Here is a 15,076-nt window from a genome sequence, read left to right as displayed (position 1 = left end):
CAGCCCACAGTGATGCAGGATACCAGGAAGCTGAGGCTGAGGCTCCCCTTCAGATTAAACAAACTGCAGTTCAGCTTTTATTGACCCCCGATGTGACCTTCAGTCAGGTGGGTAACCAGTCTCATTAATACACACATTAATTCTGACCAGTGGTCTTCATTTAGACACTTACCTTAGACTTTTTTCAAAAACACCTCCTTAATGTTTACATCTTTCCCAAATAACTGTAATGTTTATGTTGTTGTTGTTTACAGGAACAGAAGAGGAGTGAGCCTTGAGGAGTGAGCCTGGAGGAGTAATCTAAAAAAACTCAATAAAAATAGAACCGTTCCGTTATTTACAAATGTGTCTGTCATCAATCAACCCTTTCATGCAGAAATTATGAACTGTAGAATAATTACTGTGTAACAGCTTGTGGTGTTTAATGTGCCAAAGTCTTGCCAAGCACCTACAACAAAGAGGAAGGTGAGCTGCTTTATGGGTCTTGTGGAGCACACACTCCCAAGAGTTAAATGGATAACAGAGCTCAGAACAGCTTTTAAAGACCTTAAAGCATGTTTATACTCAGAACTGGTTCTGTATAGCTCTGACTCTAAAGAACCTTTGGTGGTACACACTGATGTGTCAGGTACTGGACTGGGTGCAGTGCTGAAAAACAGTACCAAAAACAGTCAATACATTTAATGAAAGTTGTACTGAAGAGAATAGAGTGAGGAAAGTGATCTTAAGTAAATTTCACATTAGTTTATAGTCTGACATGATGCTTTTATTCCTTGACTCTTGCTGGCTTACTGTGCCTTCCACCAGCTTGTGTGCGTTCACTTCCACTTAAATAGCAAATAGACATGTGTACCAATAGCAAAGCCCCTTTGATGAGATCTGATTTCATCCTGGGTTTGATTTCATGGACATTTGCTAAAGATTTCATAGAGCCACATTTCTTCTCAGGCTGAGCCCCGCTCCTCTGTCCAGTCCAGGCCTGCTCCTGCAGGCAAATCTCCAACACAAGCTGTGCAGCACTGATCTTGTCACACAGTCAATAAAGCCACACCTGAAGAGTGTTGACATGTGTGAGTTGCTGTAAGACAAGTTATATACTGTGTGTTAAAAGTGTATTATTCTCCAGAAACTTGCAGATTCATTTCCCATTAAAGAAGAACCTCTGTTGCTTTCTCTGTCCACATGATGAGAGTGGAGCTCCAACAGTGTAAAGCTGTGGAGATAAAGGTGTGACAGACACAAATCTCCTTTAAACATGTCATTTAATTAGAATGACCATATTTTAGGTTTCAAAAAAGGACACTGGGGACACACTGTCGTCTGCCGTGGTTAGGATGTTTTGACCAGGAGGCTTCAAGTGGGCCTAAATTGTAGGACCATATGTGAGGGATCTAAATACCTCTAAAACCATGCAGCTATTAATGCATAAATATTTACTCATTTACCAAGACTAATAAATATCCCTAATAGTCAAAATGGCCAAATAATCCTTTGATTTTAATCCCTTAACTTTCACTTTGTTTTACACACAAATTAAATAAAATGATTGTGAATATTTATGAAATATTATCCTGTCAGTCCTGTATTTACCCTCATTTTATTGTTATTTTTTTCTAACCAGCCCATCCCTCATATTTTACAACTAACACCCCTATAGCAATTTACTCTACTGCTTTAAATTGCATTTATTTACTCCTCTTAAACTAAAAGCTTTAATGATGTCACCATAATCTGGAATAAATATTAAATTAATATAAAACCAATCTGGATTTACAAAAATGAAGGAACTGATTTTACTCTGTTAGTCATGTGCTTTTTTTCAGGGTAAATAATTATTTGTGCTATAGAGATCTGTAAATAAAAAGCAGTGGATGATTCTGAAATCCACCAATAATTAAGTTATAATAAGTGTAATATATGATCAGTGATTTGACATTTTTAACAAAGTAAGTCATGGTGGGCTAGGCCAGACAAGTGAGAAAACAAAAAGACATGAGTGGGGTGGAACCGTGAACCTGAACGTGACCATGACCTTAAACAAAAACCAAACAAGGACTAAAACTGAACTTCCATGAACTAAGAGTCTCGTGAGTTGAGGCCTTTGCGGCCTACCCGAGGGCCGGTGAGGGTCGCTACCCCAGGTAGCCTCGATATGAGGAGCCGCAGGCTCTGGAACCAACGCCTTGGGGCAGTCACAGGCACCACCGCTTGACCATACCTTGAAACAGGGACAGCTGGCACTGCTTGCCTGGTAGTAGACGCAGATGCCACTGCTGGGACAGGAGCAGAGGCTTTGGGCGCAGCCACCGGAGTAGGGACCATGGGCGTAGACCAGGGGGCGTGGAACTCGGGCATAGATGTTGGCGTGAGTAGTTCGCTGTCCGGCGGTCCCATCACGGAGGTGGCTGCAGGCTGCGTGACATGACTGGGAGCTACGGGATAGGCCGGCCCCTCTCCACCAGCTACTGGCCCCCCAGCACCCCGGGGCCTGGTGGAGGTAGAGCGACCTAGGAGCAAGTGCCATGAGCTCATTCAGCACAAGGGACTCGCCTCGGCACACCAACTGTCGCTGCAAACGGGGGCTCAACCCATTGCGGAACAGGGCAACCAGTGCGGCGTGACTCCACTCATCACACACAGCTAAGGAGCGAAACTCCAGCACACAGTGATCCACCCGCAGCAGGTCGCCCTTGATGAGCCCCTCTCTGGGATGCTGAAACACCGCCGTTGGTCCGTCTGTTGCTGCACCAGGCGACCAACGGTCCCAGAAACACACTGGAGGGTGTGGAGTTCCTGCTGCCCCAAGACTTGTCCTTGAACAGCCTGATCCAAGGCGTCCATCTCCGCTGTTCGGGGGAATTCGGCCGGGACTTCTGTCATGGCGGGCTAGGCCAGACACAGAGGGATGAACACTCGCAGAGACGGGGTCAAAGCAAGCAGATTTATTAACACGATAGGATAAACAAAGGGGGGCAAGTTAGGCAAAAAAAAAAAAGCAACACATGAACGACAGTGATCCACAAATACATGAACGTGGCGAACAAGAGGACGAACCCAAAACGAACCTGGGACTGGGGTGTGAGCTGGGGGACCAGCTACTAAGCAAGAACGGCTAGACCGACCAAACCTGGAACCGCAGCGCGCTGCCGTGAGCGGGGGTCGCCTCGCTGAGACGTGGGTTGCCAGTAACTCCTGGCCGTGAGCGGGGGTCGCCTCGCTGATGACTTGATGGGCAGGGTGACCTGCTCCTGAACGTGAACTCTGAGCAGAAGCTGGCCTCGACACACTGCTACAGTACGGAAACCCTCTCGAGAAACCTCGAGATCCAAGACGATACAACTCTCGGCACGGAATGGCGGTGTCGAGGCTTCTACAATACCCCCCTAATCCAGGTCAGACACGTGAACCAAATGAACATGAATCATGAACCGATACCAAACACATGAACGTTAACAAGGCGGAAGTCCTTATTTGGGCCTGTGGGCGGAGGCTCGGAATCGCCCCAGGGGAGGGCGCGATACCGAGGGGCTGATATAGGCGGACAATTACTTTATTACTTTATTAATTTATTATTTATTAATTTCATTGATCTTATTTTTTTCAGATAAGTCTTAGTAATGCTGTTATTTTAAAATGCCTGATAGTTTTAAATGTTACTATACATAATATGAATTATTAACATGTAGGTAAAGTAAATCTACAAATGAAACTCGGTTTACTGAGACTTTCTCTGGACGCTTCGCTTTTCAGCGCGTCCTTTAAGCTTTTTGACCCTCTCTGCTCAAGGTTGTTCACCTGTATCCTAGCAACCAGAGCAATGCGCCTGTGTTTGTCACCATAGTAACGGCGTAACAGCAGAAACCCGCAGCGGCTGGAAGAGCGGAGAGACTCGCTGACTTCCATCTGGATCATCAGGTAATTCACAGCCAGACTGAGTTTAATCTCATTACAGTCGATCAGGAAGTGCAGGACTGTTAGACAGACAGCTTAACGTGGCCAGATACCGATAAACAGACACTCCGCTCAGCTGAGCTACACAGCCAAGCTAGCACTAGCTAACCAGGCGGAGGCGCTGCTCATTACAGAGGAATCCCCCCTGTTCAAACCTCTGAACACTGAAACAGTGTAATGAGAGCAGAGGGGTTCAGTGTGAAATGATCCCACCTAGAGAAACCTGGGGAGAGTCAGAGCTGCTCACAGTGGTGGTGAGGGTACCCAGACCTCTGAAAAGTGTTTAACGACCCTAAAAGCCTCATCACACAAAACTGGTCTCAAAACTGTCTGATGGTCTTGGTCCATCAAATTCTAACACACTGCCCGACGTCTGAGACACTGTTTTACAGCAGGTTTGAGAACATTAGGTCTTCAGGATGGATTTTAATTTCATCCATGGCAGAATAGATACACACACACTTAATTCTTAAACATAAGAAAACACTCAGTCCATGATCCAACCTAATTCACTGTTCACGCCTCGATAGTCTCACAGTATTTAGAACAACATTAAATTAAATAAAATTTAGTACTGTATCCATGCTGCTGCGTAATCTCCTACTGAGACCAGAGCTGGGAGACAGAAGGATCGAGGACGTGCTGGATTGTTTGAGCTTTGAGGTTTAAGCGGTACAACTGCATTACAGGTATCATAGTTCACACGTGGACAAAATTATCACACACATGTTTGTGAACCCTTTAGAAAGATTAGATTTCTGCTTGAATTAGTGCTGATCTAGGATCTGTTTTTGGCCTCAAAGTCACAGTAAATAAGAGGGGAACCTGATCCTGATTGAGTGGAGATCTCAACCACAGCAAAACAAAGTCAAAGAGAATCAAGCAGAAGAAATTCCAGATTTCAGAACCACCGTCAGAGTCCTGACCTCAGTCCCACTGAAGTCACATACACTCCTAAATATAATAAAAGATTCTTTGAGCAACTCATGAAGAACCCTAAAGAGCTGTGTTTGTAAAAGAGATGTGTGAGGGTCAAGAACCTTTAACATGACTTACAGACATGGTTCTCTATGAAACCAAACTTGATTCTATGGCACTTCTCAAATATCACATATCACATACCACTTGAAGAACCCTTTGTAGGACCTGGTACGATCTGAAGCACAACAACATACAGAAATGGAAATGATTGAATAGAAGAATGAACCAAACAGTGTTTCTCTGCTCTCCAGACAGCTTGTGAGTGTTGGGTGAGGTTCTACTGGTTGTTAAATTGAATGAATTTACTGGTTCCTAAATGCAATGGTTCCACTAGTTCTTAAAGGTATATATTTTTATCTGTTCTCTTTAAACCACTTTCACATTGCTCTGTAAATGCGTATTTTATTGATTGTGTGTGTGTGTGTGTGTGTGTGTGTGTGTCTGTGTCTGTGTCTGTGTGTGTGTAGAATGGTCAGGCTGAGTCCAGCTGTTGTTAAGCTTGATGTTGAGATGCTGAAGAGTGTGTGTGGTGCAGGAGAGAAGAGGCTGCTGAAGTCAGTGCGCTACACATCAGGTCTGCATTCCTCTCCCTCCTTCTTTACCTCACCCTCATTTTCCTCACCTCCATCTCTTTCTCATTGTGACTCACTCGCTTTCACATTTACTTTCATGTCGCGCCTGTAGCGCATAGCTTGGTCATATATCCCCTTCCAAATCAGTCATTCTCAATAAAGCAACAAACTTCAGGCCTGCACTCTTCCAGCCTCTCTAAAGTGACTGTTTTCTGCACACACACCTCTCTTACCTTCTGACTGATCCTGTTTCCTCACTCAAATCCAGAGTCTCAGACGCTCAGGTTAGAAGATATTGACTGTAGTGTAGAGTGATATTGGTCCTTTTAGTTTAAAGAGACAATCGTTATCTTGAGTTCTCTGGATCACTCTACAGATCATGAGTACAGCAATGGCTGCCGTTCACCTCCTTGGAGGCAAGAGTTTGGAGAGATTGCTGGCCTCATCATTGAACCATGTGATGCAGAACCCCTCTCCATCACGTGCAGCATTTACGGATTCAACCTCAATGTGGTGAGAAATACTATAATCACTTACTCTGGTTTAAAGCCAAGACTTAACCCTTAGGGCTTGTAGGATGACCAGCACTGCAGACTCTCAAAGCTACATAACTAACACAGTAGTCTCACAGTAGTTTTAGAGTAAGTTTACAGTAACTTTACAGTAGCTTTACAGTAGTCTCAGAGTAGTCTCACAGTAGTTTTACAGTAGCTTTACAGTAGATTTACAGTAGTCTCACAGCAGTTTTGCAGTAGGATTACAGTAGCTTTACAGTAGTCTCACAGTAGTTTTACAGTAGATTTACAGTAGCTTTACAGTAATCTCACAGTAGTCTCTCACTAGTCTCACACTAGTCTAACAGTAGTTTTACAGTGCTTTTTACTATTAGTCTTACAGTAGTCTTACAGTAGTTACTGAACAAGACCAGGCAGTTACTGAATAATAATTTTATGTGATGTTAACCCAGCAAGGTTCTGATATTCTGTGTGTTTATACTGGTATGAGTGTGGCGAGACACCCAATGTTGCTGACCTTTCTCTGGTTTGTTCAGCATCTCTACTGAAGGTCCATGGTGAAGGTGCTGCACCAGCATACACTCTTTCTCACTGTTCTACACTGCTTGTGTTTTGCTTTTACAGGCAATCGAGCAAGAGGGAGAAGAGAATGCCAGAAAGCGTGAGCTCTACAAAGACCTGGTCACACTCCTCAAAAGCAAATCTCCACACTTTGCTGAGAGCATCAAAAAGCAGGTACTATTTTTTATTCCTAAGAAGAGAAATCAGTTACAGGATAGATGTGTATTAATCTCCACTGTGAAAAGTAAACTGTGAAATGCTGCCTTACATGTGATAGGGTTAGCTTCTCAGATTAACCCTGAACCTAGAATTAGAAGAATATCTAATGGTAGTCAAAGATTTAGTTTGAGTTTGGGAAACAGCCAGTAGTGTTTAATTAACTCATCTTCAAATTAATCAGACTCATTTCCTGAATATATTACTATTTCCCAGTACGTCTAAACAGGCTCCCCTGCTTCATATTATGTAATCAGATGTATGAGTAGTGGAAGAAATAAATACCTTTAAAAAGTCTCAGGTAGAAAATATATTTTTCTGAAATTTAAAGAAAATCTTCAGATCCATCCTGGAGGTTCATTGGAAGTTTTGTCCTTGTTTTTGATTAACATGATCCCTGTACAGACATTTGGATTCATGTACAGAATGATGAACAGAGCAAAAGAAGATCCATGAATATCTGATTATTTTCTCTTATTTACCTTTTTAGACCTCTCTACAGGATTTGATCACTGAGCATGAGAAAGCCAGACAACAGCTTGCGATGAAAACTTCAATCAGCATGAAGTTAAGAGAACCAACTCTGCTATGGAGCAAACTTGAAGAGTAAGTGACGATTCCAGACTCCTGCAGACACACCCACAGGTTCACATCAAACCAGTGTCAGGGTCCTTGGGCCCAGTGTTAGTTGATGCCTACATGTGAAATGCCAATCTGTGACACACAAGACACACACATACATAAGCAGCCACACGTTATAAAGATAAAAAGGTAACAGTGCTTGTATCTGTCACTGTACTATGTACAGCATAATGTGTCCTGTGCTTTTTACCCATCTGTGGTAGTAAACACACACACACACTAGTGAACTATGGCCAGTGTGCAGCCAACTCCAGCACTTGGGGAGCAGAGAGGGTGAAGGGCCTTGCTCAAGGGTCCAACAGTGCCGAGGCCGGGTATTAAACCCACAACCCTGTCATCAATAGCCCAGAGCTCTAACCGCTGAGCCACCACTGCCCCACACACTTATAAGGAGACGATTAAATTGTAGGGAGAGGATAATTATTGGAGGCTGTCCTCTTTTAGGAGCACCTCCAGCTACTTCCACTTTTAATTTAGCTTTCTTCTGCATGGTAGACTAGGGTTCACCCACCTGTGTAACATGATTTGAATGTAAGAGACTCTGAATAAGAGCATCATCCAAACTCCTTTATGCACATGCAGTCATATTACAGCCTTTCCAAAAACAGAGGAAGTTCATTTTCAGTGTTTTGTTTTCATACAGAGAAGCTGAGAAGAAGACAAGAAAAAGTGGGGCAGGTGAGAAAGCCACAGAAAGCCAGACAAAGACCCTCAGGTTGGAGAGCAAGAAGAATGCATCTTCATTACGAGACCGCCTGTCTTCAGTGAAAATGTGAGTCTCCATGTACTAATTGCCCCCTCCCAAACATCACCCCCCGAACAGTTTATCCTTATTCTCTTGGTTGAGTGAACCTACAGTCCCAAGCCCATGTGAGCAGAACCATCTCAAGTCCCTGTGTTGTAAAGGGAGACTTGTTTTCTCAGGGATTTTTTTCAGCTTGTTACATGTCTTAAAAAGACATGAATGACATAACCAGTGGGGCTGCCATGTAGCCACCATGCTGCTGCACCACCCATACAGCTAAACTGGAGACTGATCTTTTCTGGAAGACACTGTTAATTCACCTCCCTCAGTTGCTGTCTCCAGTCTGTCTGTCTTTTCCCATAGCACTCATATACAGAGTACAGGCAGAAGGCTGCCCTGCCTGTAAACAATGAGAGGAGTGCACGCAGGACTCAGAAACCCAGAGTCAGTAGTGTGATCATAACTTGCACCTGTAAGTGTTTACTATGGCATTGATTACACATAAAGAGCCTTGCCTGGCTTCTTGAACATTTCTAGTTGAAGCAGTGAAATACTCATAATTTTCTACCTCCAGTGGCCCAAAATCAGCTGTATTTTGTGTGAAAATCTATGAAATTCTTCAATTCATGTTTCTGTGCTCTCTCCAACCTCCACACTATTAGTTGTAAGGCTGATGTTCTTTAAAGTTACAAAACTGCTCCATAAATAAACTTTTTTTTAAATAATGTGTGTGTGTGTTCCTCCACCAGTAAGAGCCCAGGTGGAGGAACAGGAGATGAAGACTTCAGTGAGAGCTCATCTGAGAGTGAGGAGGATGAAGAGCAGAGTGAGAGACGAGGAGAGAACCGCACTGATCTATCTTCTGAGTACTGGGAGATTCAGAAACTGGTCAAGTATCTGAAGGTATCTGCATACACACAAATACACACACACACAGACGAAGAACTGTCTGGGTACTTTTGGACATGTAGGGTATGTGTTGGTTTGACTGTACAGAAGCCTAAAGATCACCATAAACTTCCAAAAATAAAAGTCCAAAAGGAAATGTTTTATTTTAGTTTTAAGCTAAATGTGGATTTATGTATTTAAAAAAAGAGCGATTTTGTTAAAAATGTTTGGGTCGGTGTGTGTGTGTGTGTATGTGTGTATGTATGCAGGTCGGTAACCAAACTGCCACAGTGATTGCTCTCTGCTGTATAAGAGATTTTAACCTGGCACAGGAGACATGTCAGCTAGCCATCAGAGATGGAGGAGGTCTGGAGGTACTTATCAACCTGCTGGACACTGATGAGGGCAAATGTAAGGTGAGTGATTCCACCTCCTGATTTGCTAAACCTAAACACACCTTCAGAAACATCAAACTATGGGAAATATGAACATTCTGGATTCTGTGCTACTAATATGGCCTTGGTTTTATGAAGTAGTTCAGAGCTCATTGTAATGGTCCGTAAAGTTAAGACTAAAAGTTTCTGTATTTATTTGGAGGGTAATAAAATTTAAGGTTAAAATAATTCACATTCAGATAATAATCATAATTCACCCTCCAATAAATGAACCAATTAATGAAATGAACCCAAAATCAGGCTACAAAAATACTTTTAGAACTAAATACAACATTCGGAGCACACTTTTGAAATTCTGTCTGCATGTCTGATCTCGCCTCTAGTTTCTGAAGAACAAACTTTAAAACTCTCTCGTACTCTCTGCATCACTGACAGATTGGTTCACTGAAAATCCTGAAGGAGATCAGTTGCAGCTCTCAGATCCGGCGGGCCATCGTCGACTTGGGGGGTCTGCAAACAATAGTGTCCATTCTAGACTCCCCAGATAAAGAGCTGAAATGCCTGGCTGCAGAGACTATTGCCAATGTGGCCAAGTTCAAGAGAGCCCGGAGGACAGTGCGTCAGTACGGTGGGATCAAGAGACTGGTGAGTGACGGTGGCTAATGTGTGTATGTAAATTAGCTTAGCTTAAGAGGAAGTGCTGCTGTATAAAGAACATTTCAAAGCACTGTTTTTAATCTTATAATTTAGCCAGAAATCACTGGTACTTATGTTTGAACGTCAAACTCTGATTAGGCTGTTCTTACTGATGTACTCATAAATTCTGTACACTGGCAGCATAGACAGAATTGCGTTCTGGAGAGCGGCAGCTAGGAAGGTTTTATTCACCCAAGACACAAATTAAGGATTTCTGACCTTGCATTTCATGGCATTTTCATTTCAGTTCCACCTCTTGTTGCACTAGGTGTAGACACCTATGGAACCTAGGTGTAGATACATATGGTTGAGGACTGGAATTTTCCTGCAGTTTTTCCTACTGTATTATAAGAGCCCAAGTTGAACAACATTCAGATATCTACAGGACCTCCAACAACAGTTCCCACTCTATATCTTATAATTGTTCAGTGACAGTAACTGAGCCTAAACTTTGCTACATTTGGAGATCACTGCTGAAAGTAAAGCTCTGTGAAATTCAGCATAAAGCATGCTGGTGTACAGTATTATGGGACCAAACAGGGATGAGGGAGTCACTACTATGGTTTGTTTACGGCAGGTGGAGCTGCTGGATTGCGTGCCCGACTCTGCCATGCTGAGTGCGGAGCAGGAGAAAGACGTGGAAGTGGCCCGGTGTGGAGCTCTGGCACTCTGGAGCTGCAGCAAGAGCACCAGGAACAAAGAGGCTATCCGCAAAGCTGGAGGAATCCCTCTGCTCGCCCGCCTGCTCAAATCCCCCCAGAAGAACATGCTCATCCCCGTGGTGGGCACCCTGCAGGAGTGTGCGTCTGAGGTATAACTCCCTGTAGATCTGAAGTTAATCTCCAACAGAACCTGTCAGTCATATCAGTCATGTGTACAGCAAATGTTTTTCTGATTGAATTCTTGATGAGATGTGTGTGGATATGGATGAGTTAAAGTACGTCAGATTTGATGGTGAGAAGTTTTTCTTTGTTTACTTTGGCAGAGCAGTTACAGGATTGCCATACAAACAGAGGGCATGATTGAGGATCTGGTAAAGAATCTTAAATGTGAAAACCAGGAGCTTCAGATGCACTGTGCAAGCGCCATCTTTAAGGTAATGCAGTAGACTCCTGCTGTGTCAGTAGTCAGTAGACTTTTCCAGCCAGCTGAAGTGCTTTTACAGCTGCAAGCATCCTCTCTCTCACTTTATTCGAAGTGGAAATGGTTTAAACTAGGCATCAATCACGTAGAGGTGGCTGTGTTTGTTGCTGGCAGTGTGCGGAGGACAAGCGGACACGAGACCTGGTCCGCCAGTACACGGGTCTGCAGTCCCTGGTCTCTCTGCTCAGCAAGACTGACAACAAGCAGCTGCTTGCAGCCGTCACTGGAGCCATCTGGAAATGCTCAATCAGCATGGAGAACGTAGCAAAGTAGGTGTACTTTTCATTGTTGATGCTGTAGGCTACTTAAACACTGCCTGAAAGGATAGTGATATGTAATAACATATTTATAAATCAACAAAATGTGTAATAAGCTATTGGTCCATCTGCCATCACCTCTTGCTCCTACTATCCTGCAGGCCATTTTAAAGTTGTAAAGTTGTTTCTTCAAAACTCACTTTGACACACCTAAGGCTTTTGTGCTTACAGGTTTGAGGAGTATAAGGCTTTGGAGCTTTTGTTGGGTCTACTAACATCCCAGCCTGAGGAAGTGCTGGTCAATGTGGTAGGGGCTCTTGGGGAGTGTGCCCAAAGACCTGCCAACCGCATCGCCATTGGAAAAAGTGGCAGCATCCCGCGCTTGGTCAGCCTGCTGAGGGAAACAAACCTGGCCCTGTTAGTCAATGTCACCAGGGCTGTAGGAGCCTGCGCTACCGAGCCTGAGAACATGGCGTAAGTGCAGACAAGCCTTCTCCCAGAATGGGACTTTGGCTTTGTTGTTTTGGAAGCCTAATCCACAATGAACTGTATTCCAGGTCATTTTATTGAGTATTTACGCTCAGTGACTCACTGTGAGCATGTGGTTCTTAAACAAGTGGATATACTAGATATATTTTATGTTCTGTATCTACATAGTAAGTCTCCAGAATGCTCTTCCTGCTGAAATATAGAGATCCTATCATTTCGCTTATATATTGTTGAGGGCACTTGTGTTGCTGTGACCTCTCATGCACTGTTGTTTGTTTCTGTCATTCTCCTCACTCTTCTCGTCCTCAGTATCATTAATCGTCTGGATGGGGTGCATCTACTCTGGTCCTTGCTGAGAAAACCAGATCCAGAAGTACAGGCCAGTGCTGCTTGGGCAATCTGCCCCTGCATAGAGAATGTAAAGGTACAGAAATTTACTGCACAGTACTAAAACCAGCAACACGGCAGAGGATGCATAAATACAGAGGTGATATTTGGCTTCCTAGATGCAACGTCTGCATTAGAAAACAGCCCACTATCAACTATCTGCACATAGTAATATAATGCATATAGCTGTTCCAAATGTTCCGTCCTTCTTAAAGATGTATCATCACTTCAGCACACTTTTCCTGGGGATGTGTTTCAGGATGCAGGGGAGATGGTCCGTTCCTTCATGGGTGGCTTGAAGCTGATCGTGGACTTGCTAAAATCACAGAACAAGGAGGTGCTGGCCAGTGTCTGTGCAGTGATTGCCAGAATAGCCACAGATAAAGAGAACCTGGCCATCATCACTGAGCACAGAGTGGTGCCCATGCTGGCCAACCTCACCAACACAGTAAGTCTTAGCAAGCCCTGGACTACAATTTCATTTACCAATTCCTACACTCACATCAAACATCGTCTGGTTTAGTGGTCTCAGGATTCCACATCTGTCCATGTTTTTCTACACAGAGAACGAAGTAAAACTCTTCATGTTAAAGACTGCTCCATGTGTAGCACAGGTCTAGCATGCAGCTGGGTTTTAGCATCCTGTCAGGAGCTGCAGGAGAAATGAATGTTATGGTTGGAGTGCGAATTGAGCTCAGGGTGTTGATTTCTCTCGGGCTGCAGGAGGATGATAAGTTGCGCCGGCATCTGGCAGGGGCCATTTCTCACTGCTGCATGTGGGGCAGTAACCATGTGGCATTCGGGCAGGAAAGGGCTGTGGCCCCTCTGGTCCGCTTCCTGCGCTCAAAAGACCCCTCAGTTCACCAAGCCACAGCTCTGGCCCTCTACCAGCTCTCCAGAGACCCCAACAACTGCATCACCATGCATGAAAGTGGCGTGGTTCAGGTATGACCCCGGCACCTCACACGTTTTATACAAATGTGGAAGACTCAAAGCACTTACTGAAACTCTCTCAAAGCAGATCAGAGAATTAAGGTGATAGTTTGGACAAAAAAGAATTTCAGAAGATTTCACAGTGATTTGGTTATGAGCTGCTTGAGTGAAGGTCAGCGTCTGTTGGTAAAAATATTCAGTTAAAAGACAGAATGTAAATGTAAACAGTATCAAAACAAAATAATAGGACAGTCCAAGTCTGGGTACAAATACTAACCAGTCCAAAGAAGTCCAAGACAGCATTCCTGTCACATGTTCCGTTTCAATGTTCCCGTAAACTCTGCAGTAAAAAGGACGCTTTTAAGTAAAACAGTTCTTTTTACAGATTAACAGATTAATAGCAGCGTTTTCTGATGAACAGTTTTGATGCATTAATGTTCTTCTTTGTGTGTGTGTGTGTGTGTGTGTATGTGTGTGTGTTTGTGTCACAGCCCCTGATTGTAATGATGGGCTCCACTGACGAGGTGCTGCAAGAGGCGGCGGCTGGCTGTGTGCGTAACATCCGCCTCCTTGCTCTGGCCAATGATAAGGCCAAGTATTTCAAATAAACAGAAATGTCAGCATTCCCATCTCCATCTGTTTCTATGGAGCTGCAGAGTTCCTGTCTCCATCTGTTTCTATGGAGCTGCAGAGTTCCCGTCTCCATCTGTTACTGTGGAGCTGCAGAGTTCCCGTCTCCATCTGTTCCTATAGAGCTGCAGAGTTCCCGTCTCCATCTGTTACTGTGGAGCTGCAGAGTTCCTGTCCACATCTGTTACTGTGGAGCTGCAGAGTTCCTGTCCACATCTGTTACTGTGGAGCTGGTGACAGGATCCAAGAGAGACAGGATTCGAACCTAGGCCACTACGATACTGGACAAGTACACGACCAGTATAGATAATCTAAGATTTACTCTGAATTTCTTGATCTTTTCAGAAGAATAAATATTTTTAAAAAATGAAACATAATTTAGATATACTCTAACATATAAATCTGGAATGCAGCGTCTGATCGTCATCCTAGTCTGATATTTTAGAGATGTTCTGCAGATGAATGAACGTTCTTTTAAATAGTCTAGGATCCCTCAGTGTCTATGACACCGTATTCAGTATACACAGTACCCACACACTAAATGAACAATACGCAGAATATCCCATACAAGGACAATAATATACAGACAATGTACAAAATATTAACAGACAGAAATACACAATATAAAGTATGCGTGGTGTGTGAACAGTGTAATTGATGTGAAGCAAGGTGTAATAATTATCGGAAGGGAACAGGTGTAGTTGTGTTCTAGCAGGTGATCTTACTGATCAGCTATTTATGAGGGTGAGGACATGAAGATAGAAACCTCCTGTGTCTGACAGTCTTAGCACACAAGGTTCTGTACTGTCAGTCTGAGCATGAGCTTGATCAGCTCCAAGCTGCACCAGAGCACCAGCCGTTCAAGCTCCTGTCAATTTGCAGACACACTGCCATCCTGGATGAGTCTAATGACCGTAGAATCGTCTACAAACTTCAGGACTGTGAAACAACGCGACCAACCCGCATGGTGATGCACGTGCACCTTGATCATTCACTGACTAAATGAACACTGCTGCCTTTTAGGATGTACATGCAAATATTTATTCTAATTCACATAAAATTGAAAGGGTTTCTA

The 15,076-nt window shown here is 43.7% G+C and overlaps 1 protein-coding gene across 1 annotated transcript; it reads left to right on the top strand.

The window, feature by feature from the left end:
• Window positions 1-3,834: 3,834 nt before the first annotated feature.
• On the top strand, window positions 3,835-13,979 carry odad2 (outer dynein arm docking complex subunit 2). Its single transcript, XM_072660446.1, has 17 exons — window positions 3,835-3,915; window positions 5,400-5,506; window positions 5,881-6,017; window positions 6,644-6,754; window positions 7,287-7,402; window positions 8,082-8,210; window positions 8,933-9,086; window positions 9,341-9,487; window positions 9,902-10,111; window positions 10,740-10,973; window positions 11,148-11,258; window positions 11,420-11,574; window positions 11,794-12,036; window positions 12,361-12,475; window positions 12,698-12,886; window positions 13,162-13,383; window positions 13,863-13,979. The coding sequence occupies exons 2-17, from the start codon at window positions 5,401-5,403 to the stop codon at window positions 13,977-13,979; spliced, it is 2,496 nt and encodes an 831-aa protein (XP_072516547.1). The 5' UTR covers window positions 3,835-3,915; window position 5,400.
• Window positions 13,980-15,076: the final 1,097 nt, after the last annotated feature.

This window comes from Salminus brasiliensis, chromosome 1, assembly GCF_030463535.1.
Source record: "Salminus brasiliensis chromosome 1, fSalBra1.hap2, whole genome shotgun sequence".
In the NCBI taxonomy this organism is placed as follows: domain Eukaryota; kingdom Metazoa; phylum Chordata; class Actinopteri; order Characiformes; family Bryconidae; genus Salminus; species Salminus brasiliensis.
This window is presented reverse-complemented; position numbering and strand designations above follow the sequence as displayed.